Source organism: Malaclemys terrapin, chromosome 4 (assembly GCF_027887155.1).
Source record: "Malaclemys terrapin pileata isolate rMalTer1 chromosome 4, rMalTer1.hap1, whole genome shotgun sequence".
Classification (NCBI taxonomy): domain Eukaryota; kingdom Metazoa; phylum Chordata; order Testudines; family Emydidae; genus Malaclemys; species Malaclemys terrapin.
In genome coordinates, this window is record NC_071508.1 from 84,176,291 (window position 1) to 84,197,007 (window position 20,717).

Here is a 20,717-nt window from a genome sequence, read left to right on the forward strand (position 1 = left end):
CTGGTTCAGGATTAAGGTACATTTGCTACAGGCAAAGCTTGCATTGTTACTGAGCCCACTATGCCACAGTTTCCAGGGTCATGAAAGTAGCAACTTTGTCTCCTACTTAGCAAAACCTTAGAGTGGACACCAGACAGTAACATTTAAAATGATTTTACTATCATACAGCACAGACATTAATTTTCTCCCACAGTTACACAAAATGGAAGGTGTCTTCCAGGCAAGTGGTAATAAGTGTGTGGATTTCTGCAACAAGGTTAACCTGAACAATCTAGCTTTTCTATCATTAATAGTTTGCAAGTTAATTGTAGCAACACCTACTTTCACATGTTAACATGCACATAGGTTTTTTTTCCCCTCCCTTACAAGGAGGGTATAATTGCTGTACAGATTCAGTAGCCAAACAGATGGTAGTAGATTGGTGTAAGGGAGACTGTCTTGCTACTGCTACTCTCCTTTTTCTGCTTCCACACCCCACCAAAAAAAGCCCCCAGAGTTCTCATCTTGGGGAAAAAACACAACCAATGGAGCTCACAGGCTAATACACCAAATGAAGAGCCACAAGTGTCCAGAATTACATCAGTTAACACACTGCCATCTACGTCTCCCTCTCTAACAGAGCTACTCAAAGAGGAGGTCTTCATCCTTCTCTTCTGCTAGGAGATTGGCAGGTTCATGTTCCGCCCCAGCAGCTTTCCGTAAGGCCCGCTCTATCTCATTCTTTTCTTTCAATATTTTTTTCTTCTCCTGGATCTTCTTTAACCTGCAGTGAGAGAATTGGGGTGATATTTAATGTCTGCATTGATGGTACCTCTTTGTAAGATGTGCTCCAACAGTTAGGCTTTTCCATAAGTCCTCTGGGAAAGGCAGCTGATGCAATACATTTGTATGTTGGGTTATGTAGGTACAGCAAGATGATCTCTGAGCCCCATATGCTGAACTGTTTAAAAAAAACTGTCCAAAGATCCCTCAATTCCTACTCCAGCAAAAGAGGCACCTGACCTGTATACACTTGGCATGCTAGAGGTATGTTACTCTGGAATGAACTAGTTCAACCTGCATACAGTTTACTCCTTACTTTCCTATTCTTAGCTTGAACCTTAGCTCTGAACTGAGCAACTGGCTTCAGCTACCCTCCAGTTTTTTAAGCCACAATTACAACCTTAAAACCTCTTACCAACCCACCCCCCCCAGCAAGAAAGAGACCAGGTTCTTTTAACCTTTCCTCAAACTACAGCTTCTTGGCACCAGGTCACCTGCCTCTAACAGGCAATTTCCTTCCCATGGCACAAAGCCCAGGACTACACCCACAATTACAGATTCAGCTTAACAAGAGTCTTATTACCCCACAAAGAGTAGGCCATCCCTCTGCCACCGAAAGAGTGGACTGATTGGGATGTGGCTTGGAGAACCTCTGAACCCTCCCACAGTGACTGGAGAAAAATCTATCCACAACACCTGTTGGGATTCATGGGAGAACAAGTTAGCACAAGGAAAGAATAAAGGTGCAAAGGAACAGAAATCCAGAAAGAGCAAGCATGAGACAGGTAGAGCCTTTTTAGAAATTCATTATTTGAGAAAGCTTAATGCTAAATAATAAAAGTAAATAGAAATTAGTACAATAGATGGATAAGCCAGATTCCTTCAATCTGAATTTCACATAGGACAGAAAGATGTTCATGTTTAGCTGTGCCTCCTTTAACCTGGTACTAATGTCCTCCCACCTTAAACTTGATCTTCCCAAGATTCTCTCACCACAACCCTTGAAAGTTTGCAAAATCATACATCAAAAACACTCTGGACCAGTATTTTTCTAGTTTGCATCTTGGTCCCTTAAACAAGAGGGTTTTCACACTTGTATGGTGAACACATCTAATAGCACAAGAGCAGAGTGCAGATCAACCTCCACTCCCCCATTCACAATTGCACAGGCCATTTCTCCCCCACCCCCCATTGTGATTGCATCACATCCTTGGGGCACCTACAGCAATTACTCTCAAGGGAAAACGTTAGGAAGTGTTTTTTAAAGTTTTCACCAGACTATTTTTGAAAGAATCACACCCACACCTGCTCTGTTTCTGTCAGCTGGAAGGAAGGAAAGCCCCATTTTGCTTAAGGTTTGATTTTAGTGGCTCCATCAGTTCTCCTGTCAAGGCTCTGGAAACAGCATACACAGGAGCAGCCACACCAGCTAGGGAGGGTGGCCGAGAGCAACAAACTCCCATGGCATCTGAGAGGAGAGGGGAACTAGATCTACAGAACAGGTACTTAAAGTAGGACATTCAGCATACACTGCAGTGCTCCACCATTCCCTCTAAAGGCCTCTGCACAGGGTATCAAGGACCACACAGCATAGTGGCTGAGGTTTACTCCCCTTGATGAGGGAAGTGGCTGTGAACCTGTGCTTGGACAGCACTGGATAGTTTCTAAAAGCAGAACATCAATAGTTTAGCCTACTGCACAGTTCTCCTCTACCCCATCACTATTTCTGTGTCTCAAAAGAGTCAATTTGTGAGAAGAAAGGGAGGGGGCCAGCACAACCTCCTCCATTCACATCCCTTACCTGTAGAACTCCTCTCGCTCTCTCTCATCCAGCTCCGTGATGATGTAGGACAGTGTGCGCTCAATCCTGGGAATAATCACTAAGATATACAAATAATCACTACCATATTAATCATGCACAAACAGCCTGTACAGTGAGGAGAGATCACATACATTCAAAGTCAGCCCAGTGATCTGACTGTCAGAGTTTAAATGCCTCTCTTATTTTGACAAAGAAATGCAGTGTTTCATTAAGAGCGAGTAACCAACACCACACTTTTCTTTAACAGGGCTCAGCATTTCATAACCTGCACCAATAATTCAACGGAACCAGCTTGCACTGGCTTCCAATGGAGGTTGAATGGGGAGAACTAAGTAGTGAAATCAGTAAGTTTATTTTTTTGTGGACAACTTTTCCCCCATGTCCAACAAACTTTTCATTCCACAGTTTCACGTCCTTGTCCTACAATAATGAGACAATGATTTGCTTTCTTTCTACATCCATACAATCTTATACTGTGATCTCCTCAGATGAGGCTGAAAAAGGTCAGGCCTGGTGTCAGCCTTCACATGGGAGACCTGCAAGACCATCCCTGTTCTGTAGGTACAGAACCAATATCCCTGAGAATGGAGTACTGTGCTGCCATAGGTGTTCTCTCTTGGATAAGGTGTAACAAGATCTTTGACCACTAACGTCCTGAACTCTTGGAGGTCAAAGTCCCAGGCCATTTCCATAACAATGAAGGTCTTAACCCCAGTGTATTGGCCAAATTTCAATTTTAGAAACTATTTTTCTGCCATATGTTCTTCTACCACAGGTTCTTTCACCAGTTTGTTGGATGTGACTTTTCTACCCACTACTTCCTATCCTGAATGGTTGCATAGCACTATTGCGTAAAGTTAAACTTTGGAGTGCCATGTTTAAGTTGTGCATAAGATCCCTAGTTTATAAAATGCTTTGGACTCCTTGCTGGATGAAGGGTGCTATAAATTTAAGTGTTGTGCAATATCTTTCATACAAATTGTATGCCAACAGATACGTCAGACAGTATGTGGTGCAGCAGCATGGTATGGCAAATTAAATTCAGTCATAAGGACAAGAGCAGGAGACGACATTTTCAGCACAGCTTTGACATGAGAGCTAGTCAATTCTGAAAGACTACTGCCAACAATAGGATCTGCAAAGGAGAAGGCTCTCTCACAAACAAACTGTCGAGCTTGTTTGGAAGATCAGGGAGGAGGCCACTGCTAAGTGAGTGAGTAGTGAGGGGAAGAAAAGACATGACCTCTAAATTTGATGGAGCAAGTCCATGGAAAGCTGCATTGCTTAACAAGGGGGACAATTTAGAATTGAATCCTGAAGTAAGCAGTGCAGCAAAGGAGTTGAGGATGGAGTTCAACGTCATGCTTCTTTGTGTATCTGAAAAGGCAAAAAGTCTGAAGAGCTGGGTCTTGAGGAGGTCTTTGAAATAATCTAAGTGGCAGGAGGTTAAAACTGGATGGCTTAGTAGAGGGACCTGCAGCAGGGTTGTATACTGGCAACAGCAGAATGACAAAAGACAGATTTGCCACTATCAGGAACAGGAAGGACAAGGAGTTCGGGGCCAGGGATGACACCAAAGGCAAATGAGAGATAGGAGTTATGCACTGGCATGGAAGATATGAAATTGTGTTTGAAGACATGTCTTTCCTAGGAGAAGCACAATCTACCTTAAGCTTTTCTACAGTACTCATTACCCTGTACATCAGAAATTTACCAGAAGGAAGTGGAGACAAAGCAAGTCATTAAAATTACTTTAATGATAGTTGTAGCCCAATCATAACTCCATAGTCTTTTCTTTCCTGCATAAGGAATTCTCAAAATTCCTCAGAGCATGTTGGTAAAGTAATTGGTAATGGGAGGGAAAAAGTCCATGAGACAATTGTGCTGACTGACGTATCTGGTGACAGTGTGAATTGCTATAAGTGCCACAACAGTGAAGGCAAATACTGTAGAAGGGAAAAGCAGGGAAAAAAGTCTCAGGTTTTTCAGGAAAGGAATAGTAAAGAGAGACTGGAGGGGGGAGAGAGGGGATGAATTTTGAACAGCTGATGAAAAACCAACTACTTGAGCTATGCAGAGCCTGACAGCTCAACATGGAGGACCAGGCAAGGACCCTTCTTGTTTGAAAAGCAGTTGGCAGTAATAAAATAATCACCAAGAGGCAGAACAAAGGAAACAGGTGATCCCAGCAGGAGTCTGTGAAGGGTATCTCAGAGGGGGGATGTTAAGAGAGCCATTTTGCACCAGAGTAACATGAAGGGCTGCAGGGGCAGGCTAGGCAAGGGGCTGAAAGACTCTGCCTGCTGACAGATGGAACACAGATCTCCCAAGGGAAGGGTGAGCTAGTGAGGACATTGTTTAAGAAGGTTTTATTGTTTTGTGTGATCTGTACTGTCCTGTGCTTTACATGATTAAATATAAAGAGCTTAAAGTTGACAGACTGAACAAAGTGAGAGAGTGTTGACTGCTTCACAACTACTGCATACCCTGGAGAGAGTTAAACTGTAAACCAGAAGCTTCACACCTGTTGGGTGGAGTTCTGGGAGGGGGGAGCTGTTTGAGTACTGGTGAGTCTGAAGGGTCAGGGCTGTGCCCAGCAGGGCAAGACAGTTGGACAACGGATTCCAAAACTCAGAAGGGGGATGCTAAACATAAGATATGTGCCCAAGGACCCCAGGATCCGTTCAAGGTCCAGAAGCTTAACACACCAAGAGATCCAAAGCACAAATGCTTGGATTCCACTCACTGAAGTCTCAATGGGGGGGCCACGAAAGGGATCTCACTAGGATCTATGACTGACCACCTCCCATTCCCACCCCATTCAAAATCTCTTAACATCCCTATGACAATAAAAGCAATCGCTTATATGGAAAAAATGACAAAGGTAATATTCGTACATCTCAATGCAATGTCTGAAAACAAGAGGGAGAGTCAGGATCGCGTGGCTAGACAGGTATCCATGGAGCACCAGCAAACGCTCTCTGGACTACAGTACAGCTCCCTCTCATCTAGTCCTTGCAAGACTTGCAACCTGTCTAATCCACACTGGCATTTTTATTTACAGTATAGCTCCTAGTTTATTCTCCACCTACGTAATATTGTTATAGCAACTCTTGATCATGGCAGAAATCCCCATAACAGCAAAGCAGACCAATGAAGAGTGACAGTTGCCAGGACTCTACGCTGCTCTTCATCTCCTAAGGAGGCTCAAAATCAGTTAAGTGTCTTAAAGAGGAAAGGCTCCAACTCACTCACCATGTTCAATAGCATTCACACGCCGGTTCGTTATCTTAATAGCTTCATCCAGTGTAACAAATGAAGTCTATGACAAAGTGAGATTAAATAATACAAAACCAAAATGAGTCAGTATTTTTACCATCCAACAAGCGTAGATGGCTTCAGGGAGCCAAGCATGCTTGCTTTAAAGGCTAAATTCTGCCCTGCTTTTGTGCAAACAGGTACATTCTCATGGACATTAGGTTTGTACGCTGTGACTAAATATTTGCTGTAACTAACTTAGTGTTACACACGTCAGTAACCCAAAGGGGGCATTTACTAGCCAGGCATCTTAAGAGTTCAAAATAACAGCGAGAAAACTGGCCACAAAAAGGCCCCTGCAGAGCTATACTTGTGACTAGCTAAAGCAGCCATTCAGTCTCTCTCTCACATTTTCAGGAGAGTCTGCAGGAGACCAAGTGGATCCACGAGAGAGATTAACATGCTGGCAGGCACAGACACTGATTGCAACAGCTGCAGGTGTGGGAGAGGTAGGGTAGAAAAAGGAAAGAAGCTCAAGACCCCGATGAGATAGGACAGACTGAAAAAGAAGTGCAGTATAGTGGGAAAACTGCAGCCCTTTGGTCTCCACACACACAGATCAGAGATCAAGGGGTTACTACATCCCTTAGCCACAAAGACTGTCCATCGAACAATAAGAGAAACCAGAACCCCTTTAGCTCATCTTCTGCTCCCACCTACCTGGAGCGAGGCCAGTTCTACAAGCAGCTCCACTGCTTTGGCATAGTTCCTCTTCAGTTTTGCCAGCTGCTCCCCACCTCTAGCTAAGCCAGTCAACTCATAACCTGAAATAACCCATCAAACAGTAGTGGCATTAGCAAGAATGAAGCCTCTCAACAAAATTGCCAGAGCACCACAAGTACAGGGATGCTTATGGGACTGCTAATGGAATGCTGAATCCTTCACCTCTGTCAGCAGTTCTAATCTAGAAAATATTAGTAGTTACTGACCATCATTACTGTTGGATGGCTGTTCAGTGGTCTATAAAGTCTGCTAATCCCACCTACTCGCTTGCAGATAGGAGGTTGCTCCTGATGCGCAGACACCTATTAGAAATTTCAGTATACAGACCAAAGTTACACTCCCCTCTGGCACCAAAGGCAACCCCTGCAGGTCAGCGATGGCAGAGCAACATGGAGAAAGCTTGAATTATCAGTTCCTGTGCTCTCAGGGTTTCACTGATAAAGGGTTTCCAGGACACCCAGGTATTTTTCACAAGCACCCGAAGACATAAAACATTCATTTTGTACTTACTATCCCCTCCTTCTTGGTAATGCTCAAACACTGGTAAGGTTACACCTGTTAAAGACACACAAGAGTTTGTGTAAGAATCACTGAATGTTTTATTTGGTTCTCAGACTACAGTTTTTTTTTGTTTTTTTTTGTTTTTTTAACCACAAAGGCAGAACACGATATAGCTAATGTTATTTCAACTTAAATTCTAGCCTCTTCCTTCTCCCATAATTGCTCCTAACATTAAATTCTTTGGGAGCTGGAGCTCTCCATGCTCCCTCAGCTAGAAGTCAATTAAAAAAAAAAAAAAAAGTTTGAACCAACTTGGCTTAGACATTTGCATATGAAAAGCTACAATTTTCTTCTTGATAGTCTAGTCAGAAATTGCGAGCAAAGATAACTCAAATGACTGAAAATAGAAATTGCAAACTTGTATTATTTTTCGATCTCATTGAGACCCAGAATATAGTTGTTTGAAGAAAATCAGTCTAGTAGTTCTAAAGACAAGCATTTAAATTTAAGAATTTGGACTTGTAGTAGGATTTATTATTTGTCTTACAGTAGCCTCCAGAGGCCCCAGACACCGCATTGTGCTAGGCACCACACAAACATAAAATGATTTCTGACCCACAGAGCTGACAATATAAGTACAAATGAAACAACGGGTGAACACAAACAGTGAGATTATGATCAGCAGAGTCCATAGTACATCGCTGTAGAATGTGTCTTAAAAACACAAATCTCAGAAGTTGTATTAGAAATTCAGGTATATGGATTCAGTTTGATATTATTTGATTATGTTGATAAAAAGTGAACCATGTTTTAAAGTATGTGCTGAGCATTCTGAGTGGCAATTTTGCAGTGTAAATAATGTACTGTGTTAGCACTTTGCATGGAATTTTCTGGCATAACCATGTATCTTTAGAGTCCAGGACACACACACACACACGCCCCGCCCCAATAGTTATGCATTGTCTGATCATCAAAAGTTGACCACACAGCAGTTTATGTACTCTCACTTCATTTAGGCAAGGTGAGGGACTGGATTTATAAATCCTTCTTCCCTTTCTGAAGGCAGAATCCTGCATTTGGGGTGCAGCCGATTATTGTGAAGTGGTGAACATGCACACACAGTATAACTGAGGATATTCTGAGACATTTGGAAGCAGTGATGCTTAAAGAGATTTAAGAGGGATAAAATACAAGTTTGTGAAGAGGCAAGTGTTATTTACTCCTTCACATAACACAAGAACTAGGGGTCCCTCAATGAAATTAATAGGCAGCAGGTTTATTTCTTCACATTGTGCACAGTTAACCCATGGAACTCATTGCCATGGGATGTTGTGAAGGCCAAAATTAATAAACTGGTTCAAAAAAGAATTAGAGAAGTTCATGGAAGATAGCTAATAGGTCCACCAATGGCTAAGATAGTCGGGGACACAATCCCATCTTCCGGGTGTCCCTCAATCTCCAAATGCCAGAAGTTGGGATTGGACAACAGGGACCGGATCACTCGAAATTGCTCTGTTTTGTTCATTCCCTCCAAAGCATCTGGCACTGGCCCCCCCATCAGAAAACACGATATTGGGCTACATGGACCATTGGTCTGACCCAGTATGGTCATTCTCCTGTCCATAATGGAATACAGCAGCAAAAACAGCCAATGAGATTTTAAGGGTTGTATACAAAAGCATGTTACAAAACAAACTGGTGATAAGTCCTTCATACAGCTGATGAGATACTAAAAATATGTTTATAAGTTAGAGGAAGCATAGAGAAGAGGAGCAAAAATTAAGTGGTTTGAGAAAATTATCTGAGGAAACATCAAAAGATCCTACATAATGTGTGTAGTTGGGTTAAGTGATGTGCAAATATATTCCCCTCAGACAAGTATTTGAAAGGAACTGTTCAATGTGGTCTAGATTGTAAACTAGGAATAACAGGAAGAAATCAAACAAAAGTTAGAGCTGCACATACTAAAAAGCTTCCACACAGGAGATATCTACTAGAACACGATGTAGCTGGCCTGAGGAAAGCAGTGGAAGTCCCACTGCTTGGGGCTTGACAAAGTTCTGAAGAATAGGCTACAGTGGAAAACCATACCTGGCACCTGCAAAAGTGGACTAAATGACTTATTCCCATTTCCCTGACTGCAAAATCTCTTATTGTAACAATTATGGAGACCAAATGAATTTGTAGTCCACCAAGTTCTTATTTTCACATGAGAATGTCCCTAGTAATAAAAAGGAGGGGAGAAGAGAAATGCAGAAGAGGAGACATACACAGATGGTTTGTAAACAGAATGTATTTTCCAGGAAACATAAATGGGCCTGTGACATACTTGTACTTTGCTAAGGTGGGGAGATAGTCACCTGCTACGTTGTCTTTCTTAGCTCTGATCTTGACTTGAGCTTTGTTCACGTTCTGGATCACAGTGGTACTGAAGAGAAGAAAATGCACCTTAATTGGGTAAAATCAAATCATGAATTCATCATTGTGTGCAAGGGTTAAGCAGCAGTCAAACTGCTTTGAGGATTCATGGAACAAGTCTCCAACTCTGGCACTGAGTTTTCTGAAGATTAGCTCACCCACACTAACAGTTCAATGAAGCAAGCTTTTACATAGAAATCAAAAGGTAACACAAAAGAGCTATGAAATTAAGTGCGGAGTCTGCATCTGTTCGTAAATGTAAAGAGGCTGAGTATCTAGAATGCACATTCACACCTGGCCCACCAAGGCTCTTTCCAACCTCAAATCAGAAAACAGTTATCTGGCAGAAAACCACACAAAAGTAGTCTAGTAATATTATGGCTCTAATTTACACGAGAACCCAAAAAAAATGTGAAATCTGGGTCAAGGTTCCAGCATTAAGTTGGATTTTGTGTGACTGTGCATAGAATCATAGAACTGGAAGGAACTTCAAGAGAACATCTAGTCCAGTCCCCTGCACTCATGGCAGGACAAGTATAATCTAGACCATTCCTGATAGCTGTTTGTTTAACCTGCTCTTAAAAATCTCCAATGATGGAGATTCCACAACCTCCCTAGGCAATTTATTCCAGTGCTTAATCACTCTGACGGATAGGAAGGGGGGGAGGGGGGGGGAGTGAGTGGGGCGGGGTAGATCCTGGGTTTTCCTTAAATTCAAAAAGTGATTTTGGGTGTAAAAAGGTTGGAGACTACTGCCCTAGACAGTCATCAGCATAGGACCTCATGTCATCAGCACAGTAGATCTCCCTGGGAGTTACTGAGAGGTGATGAAACCATGGAAAAGGAGAATCTACCTCTACAACTCAGCAATACAGAGCAAAAGGGAAAACTAGACCAGACGTCTTTTACTTTCCCATTTCCCTACACTTTAAATTCTAAGCTGCAGAAGCAACCACTGGCTTAACTGAGGATTTACACTCACACTTAGCTGAAAGCTGCTTTTACCAGCTGATGTGCTTGTTTGACTTCCAAAGTGATGAATATTTCCTCAGCACAAACTGTTTCTCTCCTTTACCCACCTTATGCTCCCACCCTTGATTGATGGTACCCAACGTATCATGAGGCTGCCTTTCCCTTCCCCAGCATCTATTACAGAACTTTCCTTTCTTCCACTCTTCTCCTAAAAGTGGAACCTACAGCCTGCTGGTTGTCCTCTCTTCTTGGGAAAGGAAAGCTGGGGATTCTCCATGTAGCAGTACAGTACAAATCAGTGGTCCTCACCTGAAGTCTCCAGCCGTAAATTTTGCCTCAGCAAGTGAGAATGCAGCTTCTCTCATCACCTCACCCATTAACATCTTAGTCTATAAAGAGAACAGAGATGCAATTTTAAAACTTAACAAAAATCACTCAACCTACAGCTGAAATGCAGTCACCTCAGGGTGGGACATTACTGGTCGGCAGCTGTTTGCTGTACCTAGTTAAAGACAAATGAAGAAGAATCCTGTGTCCCAAAGTTTCCCAACTGTGGGGAAGTTTCCCCAACACCCACCAAGGAGGCAGCGCAAAACACTAAATATAAAGGTGACTTTTTATCTTTAAGATGGATACACAATGCAAGATTGCTTATGGCATGCCCCTGTAAGACCACCACATCATTGTAAACTGAGAATCTCAGGATTTAACATGGTCGTAAAAATGGGCACAGCACAAGAGGGCGCCAACAACGTCTTACAGTGATTCAGCTGAACTATCGGGAAATCTGTTTTTTCCAAGTCTTCTCAGCGCAGATAAGACTTAAGCATTTCTAGCCCAGACAGTTACAAAAACTATTGAAGCCAAAAATTTGAGTATCAGCCAGTGCACTGCTGCCTTACTGAGTCTGCAGGAAACCTGATACAACACTTCTGAGGCTTTATCTACACCATGAAATGGAAACATTGCTAATCATGGATGTCAGCAGCAATTGTAGCTAATGCAAAGCTGAACACAGTTCATTTATAAGAGTAGATGCTGAACACGGATTATGTTTGTCATTTCACCTGACCATGGTTAAATCTTGGGTTTGCTCCTACTGCAGCAGATTGCACATAAACCCATATTAACACTGTGCCTTTACAGAAAAAGGATAAGATCAAGCTGGATAGAGCTTGCTGTCCCTACTTAGTTTGTTTAACCATGCAGCTGATACGGATAGTCCACAGCATCCTCCCCAAACCAGACAGAGGGAAGGAAGCAGGTTAAAGTCAGTCTCGTTATGCTTAACACCATCAGAACTGATGAGGTTCAACAAGGACAAGTGCAGAGTCCTGCACTTAGGACAGAAGAATTCCATGCACGGTTACAAACTAGGGACCAAATGGCTTGGCAGCAGTTCTGCAGAAAAGGACCTAGCGATTACAGTGAACGAAAAGCTGGATACGAGTCAACAGTGTGCCCTTGTTACCAAGAAGGCAAACGGCACTTTGGGCTGTATAAGTAGGGGCATTGCCAGCAGATCGAGGGATGTGATCATTCCCCTCTATTCGACATTGGTGAAGCCTCATCTGGAGTACTGTGTCCAGTTTTGGGCCCCACACTACAAGAAGGATGTGGAAAAATTGGAAAGAGCAGAGGGCAACAAAAATGATTAGGGGGCTGGAACACATGACTTATGAGGAGAGGCTGAGGGAACTGGGATTGTTTAGTCTGCAGAAGAGAAGAATGAGGGGGGATTTGATAGCTACTTTCAACTACCTGAAAGTGGGTTCCAAAGAGGATGGATCTAGACTGTTCTCAGTGGTACCAGATGACAGAACAAGGAGTAATGGTCTCAAGTTGCAGTGGGGGAGGTTTAGGTTGGATATTAGGAAAAACTTTTTCACTAGGAGGGTGAAGCACTGGAATGGGTTACCTAGGAGGTGGTGGAATCTCCTTCCTTAGAGGTTTTTAAGGTCAGGCTTGACAAAGCCCTGGCTGGGATGATTTAGTTGGGAATTGGTCCTGCTTTGAGCAGGGGGTTGGACTAGATGACCTCCTGAGGTCCCTTCCAACCCTGATATTCTATGATTCTAGGACTGGCCAGTTTTCTAAAATTCAGGAGAGCCTGTAGGGAGCTCTGGGGACAGACGGAAGCAGGGTTTATGGCTGACTGGAGAAGGAAGAAGAGGGGTTTAAACTCCTAAACAGAGCCTTAGGCCCCTTGCACAGCTTCTTCAGATAGAAAAACTAAAACCACTTCAGTGTTATTTACCAGACTGCAGGTTACCTGCAAAATTGCACCAAATTCTAACCGATGTGAACGTGATCTCAATGGAAGCATTATGGAAATGCATGGTTTACAGAACATAGATAATTTCCTAACAGAGCAAGGCAGACATGGTAGAAACTGAATTCACCTACCTCAATGATTTTCTTTAGTATCTGTCGGAATCGAAGAGTCAGAGCATCAGATTTTTTCTTTAAGAGGTTACGACCCGTCTGGGCCCCTTTCAAACGAGCCTTCATGATGGTCTGAGCCCTATTAAGCAGGGGAAAAGATACAGATTTTTTTCTGTCACTCAGAAGGATCAGGAGAAAGTAAAATCATTTCTGACATGGAAAATGATTGAGACATTAGGAAGTATTTGAAGACATATTAGTCTTCTTGGTCTCCTTGACCACAAGCAGCCACTTGGTGTGGTGCATTTTCCCATTTGTAAAAATGGGAATTATACTTACCTGTCTCACAGACAGGGGTCACAGAGTTAGTGTTTGTAAAGCTGAAGATCTCAACAGGCTGAGAAGTGCTGCATACGGGCACTGTTATTCAAATCATTGCTCAGCCATTCCATTATAGAAAGCCACACAATAAGCAATCAAAATTCTTTGGAATGCAACTTCTCTAGAGCCATTCAATAGGAAACTAAAACTTGCCTATTGTCATCCCGAGGACATTTGTTCTACTTTCTAATATTCTGGTTTCTCATGCTTCTCAAATGCCAACCACCATAAAAAAAGAACCAATTCTTCATGAGACTTTAATCGGTCTATTGAAACCAATAAGAATTGGCTTTTCTAAAGTGTCTCAAGTACCTTTTAAAAAGGCACACAACAAATCACAGCAACAGGCAAGATGAAACAGCACCCAGACTTTCAGCAGCAGCTCACACTCTCCTTTGGAAAAGAGCAAACACTGTCAAGAAAGTGGGGTTATTCCCTACCCTCAGAAATCCTGTGGGAGATTTCCAACTCAGTGGAGACAGGTGGAAGTGACCCTAATTTGCAAGTACTACCCTCTGAAAGGTCCAGATTGAGTATTAACTCAGTCCTGTGGAAGACTTGAGAACTGAAACCAAGGTCACAGGTTCTGTTTCCATCGCTGCCATAAGCTGTGTCTTCACTGCAGAGTTAGCACCTCTTGAGTTAGCCTTGCTGAAGCAAGAGGGGCCACACCGTGAAACACTTGAGCTACTTAGAATGGTTGCGTTAGCAGCTGACAAGTTGTGCTAACTTGGCTATAGCGTAGCCCAGCGTTTCTCAAATGCAGCCACCAGGGACTTTTCTTGCGGCCATAGCCTCTTGGGCAGTGACTTGGGGGGGGAAGGAGGGGGAGGAGAGGGAAGCAGCAGCCCCTCCCCTTCCCTGTTGTTCCTGGATGCACCGCCTTGATGTTGGCTGCTGGGTCTGCAAGCAGGGGTTGGGCCCTGCCCCCCTCTCTATAGACAGTTGGGCACAATGCTGGAGGAGACGGCAAATGGTGAGTTCCCCACCTTCCCAGGGGAAGGAGGGCTCAGGCTTTGGTCTTCAGCCCTGGGGTGGCAGGGCTTCAGGCTCCAGCTGCAGGGCTTCAGGCCCTGGGCCATGCAGCTTCGGGCTCTGTCCCCAGCCACAGGGCTTTGGGCTCTGGCCCCCCACTGTCTCCCTCTGTCCCCCATTTCCATCACCCCTGGCCCCTGCTGCCTACCCCGACCTCCGGGCTTAATTTGTCCCCAGACTTGCTGGGGCTGAGTGAGTCTACTGTGAACAGTGATACTTGTATGGTTGTAATTCATTTATTGCTAACTAGTAAGTCTGCTGTGAACAGTGATATTAACAAACTTACAAGTATCACTGTTCACAGCAGACTTACTGGCTAGCAATAAATAAATTAATGATCTGGACCTGTACATGTACATATTTATTTGTTTTTCCTAAAGCTAATTAAGTATTTTAGGGAAAAAAAGTGTGAGAGCAGCCACCAGCAAGAGTTGTTGGCTGCACTCGGAGGCCACCAAAAAATTTGTGAGATCCTCTGGCCTAGCCTATATTCAGAGAGAGCGTGCATAATATGCATGCTAGGGTTAACACCAAGTTATAACTCGAGCTAGCTTTGCAGTGAAGGCAAGCCCACAGACTTCCTGGATAACCCTGGAAAGACACTTAGGCAACGTCTACACTAGCAGCAGCAGCACTGCTGTAAGATCGCTTGTGTAGCTGCTCTATGCTAACGGGAAAGAGCTCACCCGTCGACAAAATTAAACCACCCGCAACAAGCAGCAGTAGCTATGTTGGTGGGAGAAGTTCTCCCGCCAACATAGCACTGTGCACACTACTCCTTATGCCAGCCAAACTTGTATTGCTCGGGCGGGGGGAGGGGGGGAAATGTTTTTTCATACCCCTGAGCGACATAAGTTTTGCCGATAACAGTGGTAGTGTAGACATGGCCTTAATCTCCATTTACCTCAGTTCCACATATATAAAGTAAGAAATAACAACACTTCTCTAGCTCACAGGAATGTTGGGGCAATAAATTCATTCATGTCTGTGAGACACAGATACCACAGCAACATGGGCCATATAAATTCCTAAACAGACAAGAACCCAACTTGCACTGAAACTTCTGAATGTTCACAAAAAGAACAAAAAAAAAAACAACCTTCAAAAACAGACTCCAAAGAGAGACTGCTGAACTTGAATTAATATACAAATTAGCTACAATTAACTTAGGTTTAAACAGAGACTGGGAATGGTTGGGTCATTACACTAATTGAATCTATTTCCCCATGTTAAGTTCTCCTCACACCTTCTAAGAGTCATCTTGATTATCACTTCAAAAGTTTTTTTTCTCCTGCTGATGATAGCTCATCTCAATTGATTGGCCTCTTACAGTTGGTATGGCTACTTCCACCTTGTCATGTTCTCTTTTTGTATAAATATCTTGTGTGTTCCATTCTATGCATCTGATGAAGTGGGTTGTAGCCCACAAAAGCTTATGCTCAAATAAATTTGTTAGTCTTTAAGGTGCCACAAGTACTCCTGTTCTTTTTGCAGATACAGACTAACACAGCTGCTACTCTGAATGTAGACAGTAGATTGTAATTCAGGGAATAAAAATGAAGCCTGCTTTTTAGAAGAACTGAATACCTGGAATTTCACACAGGTTCAGAGATTTCACAGCCGTGCACCAACTGGCTTTTTCCAAGGTCTAACTATCAAAGGCTGGCTCATTTTCTAGTCCAAGCAAGATTTAACAGATTCCATGTGTGCATTAAACACAGTCCTGTTTACCATCAAGAAAAAGCCAGGACAGCTAGAACAAAAGACTTCACCAAGCATCTTTGATGTAGAAAAGATTTATGCCAATACGAAACTTTACTAATAACAAGATGGAGTAAGAAATTCTGTTCAATTGAGGAAAAGAGATTAGAGGCAGGGTTTTTCTCTTTATTAACAGGAGTTGCTTTGAGTTTACTTCTCTGCTGAGACCCCAGTCAAGTCCCCTCTCATCATTTTTAGAGAGAGTGCTCTCTCAAACTAAGGTATAATTCTCAGGATGAAATATTATTCTAGACAACTATAAAGACTGCAAAAATGCTCACAACATTGGGAAAAAAAATTCACCTACCTAATAGGCTCCCTACAAAAAAGTCATGGAAGATCCATCACTTGGGACATTTAAAATTTAACTGAACAAAAGCACTAGTGAACAAAGTGAAGAGAACAATTCACTAGCAGCAACCAGACAAGGCAGATAACCCAATAGATTATCTTCATGTCCAGCATCTACAATTCTGCATTTCTACGAATGAAGCTATGAATTCAAGCTCTGCTATGTCAGTATAATAATCTTTCTACATAGGATGCATTTTTTATGTTAAGCAGAGAGGTCTCCTTTAAAAAGATCTGGAATACAACAGCTATTCAAATTTTTTTTTAAAAAGTCAGTTATGCCTCAGTTGTTGTATATTAATATTGCACACTAATTTGATCAAGGATCTCAGAAGTGCTTTTAAAAAAAAACAATTCTACTGTGAGGAAGACTAATGTTATCCCAGTTTTACATAAGGGTAAACTGAATCAGAGGAGTTAAATTCATGCAAGTCAGAGTCAAGAACAGAATCCAGAACTCCAGACTCTCAAATTCCTTCCCATAGCATTAACCCTTCTTCCCAGAGCAATTTGTACTCAGAATACTATATGGAAAGACCTTGTGTTCTGTTCTCTGGCCCCTAGGGATTAGTCATGTTTCACTTTGCATAATGGAACTTCAAAAGAAAAAACAAATTTTATCAAAATATCCCTAGTTCAGAATTGGTCGTATTCTTCTGGAAGTATGTTGAAGTTACACACCTATTCTAAACCTGGGGAGTCCCTGCATCCACATCTGCAGAACATTTAGTGATGTGTGCTTCAGGAGTGACAAGCGATAGAAAAAGGAGATATCTAGACAAACAACGAACCTCTCGGGACCACATACACCACACACAGCTATTCTCAATTTCAACAAGGAGACGTAGGCAGAGACTGCAAACTGACCACTTAGATCAAGATGGAATATAATGTGCTGGGATCCCCTACGTATTAACGCTGACAGAAGCTCCATCAGCACGATTCTATGCAAGACTAAGAATGACCCTCTCCTGCTAATGGCCAACTTTGGTTGCTCCTACCCTGGAAATCTGAACAGTTTTTGAGTAGAAACATTACAAGACAGCAGTTTCATAACTCGAACTTTCAAATGTCTTGTGTTCTGCTGTAATGATGGCCATATGCCACGCTTTGTCAAAGACATCTGACTACATGACAAATCATTTGCTGTCAGCACCTGGAAAATTACAGAGAATAGGGATTATACTCTATTTAGTTGACTTACTCTGTCAACACAATTAGCTGTGAACCCTACATATCCCACTTGCAGTAGTTACAATATCTGGGACGTTGTTAATTTCTATCTGAAATTAAAGGAAAAGCGCATTTCAGTGAATGTCCCCATTCTCAGCTATATATTAAAGACTGTAAATGTCAAGTTCTGCCTTCATACATGGCTTTCCTTAAAACCAAGCATAGAGTTTGCCCCCAACACAGGCCTCATTTTCCAACTTACATAAAGCTATCCTCTTTCAAGTAAAAGCAAAACCAATACATTCTTCTCCTGTCCCCCGTCCCATGCTTTATCAGTTTTATGTATAAAAGCTTAAGCCAGCTCTCCACTACTGTCTCTGATACGCTGTGATTTGTGACAGACATAGCTGTGCTGGCAAGAGTCCTTAGTGTAAATACAGTTACACTGGAAAAACTACACTTTTGTCCAGAATAGCTTATTTTGCCTATGCCAGGCAAAGCACTCCTAGCATAGACCTGGCCTCAATCTCCAGTTGTATGGTCACTGAATTTCTGAGGTGCCTTGATTGCCTCATTACTAGTCTCAATCCTGAGATGGTTTCTCCAGGAAGAACTGATTTAGTTTCACAACTTAGTCTTCATGCTCATTCTCCCCCAAGTCCACAAATACAAATAAATCATGGGCAAAATCAGGAAGCTTAAAATGTGACCGCTCTGTTTATGGAGTCTGTATTTTTTGTTGTGTTTAACAGAAAAATGTGTGCAGAGACCAACTCTAGAGCAACCCAGTACATTATGTGATGGACTGTTTTTTTCTTTAATTTTAAAGATTTATATTTTAAAAGGGATTGCCATAACAAAGGGAATAAAATAGAAGATATCTTAATGTGGCCCAAGCTTTTTAAACCCAGAAAACTGCTGGTTCTGAGGATTCCCTTTCTTTATGTTTGTAGCATTCAGTGGAATTTGTACCGCTCAATAAAAACACTACAAAAAAGTAAACTACTTGGAGCTCTGGTTATAAGGAAACAAAGGGAAGTTAGTTTGGAATTTCATAATTCACTTGTCTCTGTAAGAGATGGGGAACTACAGACACATCTGCACTGGTCATATGCTCATCTCCTGAAACAGTTTCCATAAAGAGAACATAAAAGATTCTCCATCACAGGCAATTTTTTTAATCATAAGAATGGCCATACTGGGTCAGACCCATGATCCATCTAGCCCAGTATCCTGTCTGCTGACAGCAGCTAGTGCGAGATGCTTCAGAAAGAATGAACAGAACAGGGCAATTATCAAGTGATCCATGTTGTTGTCCAGTCCCAGCTTCTGGCACCCAGAGGCTTAAGGACAACCAATGCATTGGGGTTGCACTCTCAACTATTTTTTGAACCCAGTTATAATTTTGGCTTTAACGATGGAGTTTTGTAGAAAACTAATGTAGCAGTACAAGACAGAGTCTCATTTGCTTGTAAGTTCCTCAATGATACTCAATTGAATGGATTCATTAAGCATATTGCAAATGCATTGAAGATACTTGGAGGGAATGCTACTGACAGAACTGACAAAAGAGAGAGACGATGTAATGGAAACTTATGTTGATACAACCACTGGTGTCCAGACAACAAACTATTGTATACTGTAGGGTTCGCTATCTGATATGCTTCAGGATGAGAGGTTTCAGTATTGGACTGAGAACTACAGGAAGGTGTTAGATGCTTGGAGATCCTGGCACAAATTAGCAGAATTTGACATTCATAGGAGTAGGCAGGATCTCAGTTCAAAACCTTTAGCACAGGTATTTGAGAGTTTCAGTTTCTGCAGGAAATCAATCCCTTACAGTTGTTCAGACATATCTCAACAAGGCTGAGGTTTTACTCAACAGGGAGTAAATGGCTCATCAACCAAGTCAAATGTTACAAGCTATCATGGTTGTCACAAACCCCTTCCTCGCTGTGCACTTTTCCTAATAAATACAGGGACCCCAGTTTCCAGCTGCCCTGTACAACTCAAGTCAGATGTAATCAAGACTAGATGTTTTTCTAAAAGACAAGCTCCAGTTCAAACAGGAATTGACACAGGGAAGTCCTAGGCCCGGGTTACACAGAAGGTCAGACCAGATGATCACAACGGTCCCTTCCGACCTTGGGACCTGTGAGTGACAAAGCTGGGACGAGTCACACACAGCGCCTTGCAGCCCCTGCACCCAGACAGCAAAACCCGAAATTTGTAGACTCCCCAGCCCTGGTGTCAGAGCCTGGGCCGTTCCCCGGGGCAGGGTGATGGGCGGGCTAGGGTAGGGGTCCGGGAACAGCGACACGCTCGGGCCGACGTGGCTCCCACCCCCCGGAATCCCATCGGTAAAGCAGCGACGAGCAGGGCCGCTGGGCGAAGCAAGCGGGAGGGCTCCCCCCGGCTACCCGGCGGCGCGGCTCCGAGCAGGGGCCCTGCTGCTCCCTGACTGGCCCGTAACTACCACCGAGCCCATCCCCTCCCTGGTCACTGCGCCAGCCCCGGAGCCGCCTCTGCCCGGGACAGGAGGGGAGCCCGGCACATGCCGCTGCCCGGGCGGGTCACTCACATCCGCGAGGGGAAAATCTCGATCCGGTCCTTGCCCGACATCCTGACCACGGCGAAGGGAGCTCGCGACCCACTGCTGCCTCCGCTACCAGCCGGCTCGGTCACGTGTGACACCACGACCGGTAATCAAGGGCGGGGCGGACCAGACTCCGCTTCCGCTTCCCGCACCTGGCTCCACCCCAGCGCAGCGACGCTCGGCGCAAAGAACACGGCGGAACTAAGACCCGGATGTTGGGCCCTTTCCGATTCCGTCGCCTCCATATGTCGCGGATTGACGCAAAATGGGCCAAACAACGCGCGCCTGTCGGGGCAGTGGTAGTCACGTGTCTTCACTCGCTCCAGCGCCACCGTGTGACAGAAAGGAAAATGCATGACTTGTTCCTAGGCCGGTTTGTACCGCCAGGAGGTCCTCGACTCTATGGTTTCTGCGAGTTCGCGCGTGTGTCCGTTTCAGAATCCCCCGCCCTCCATCGGATTTGGAAGTTCCTGAGCCGGTCTATGCGTCCCGAAGATCTCGCACTCTATGGTGAGTCCT

General features: G+C 43.5%; 1 protein-coding gene across 1 annotated transcript; it reads right to left on the minus strand.

Annotated features, from left to right (window-relative positions):
• Positions 1–137: 137 nt before the first annotated feature.
• ATP6V1D (ATPase H+ transporting V1 subunit D) lies at positions 138–20,392 on the minus strand. The gene is made up of 9 exons (XM_054026941.1): positions 20,184–20,392; positions 12,923–13,040; positions 10,826–10,905; positions 9,487–9,554; positions 7,136–7,180; positions 6,563–6,666; positions 5,840–5,906; positions 2,564–2,642; positions 138–763 (listed from the first exon to the last, which is right to left on the minus strand). The coding sequence occupies exons 1-9, from the start codon at positions 20,222–20,224 to the stop codon at positions 622–624; spliced, it is 744 nt and encodes a 247-aa protein (XP_053882916.1). The 5' UTR covers positions 20,225–20,392; the 3' UTR covers positions 138–621.
• Between the last annotated feature and the right edge of the window lie 325 nt (positions 20,393–20,717).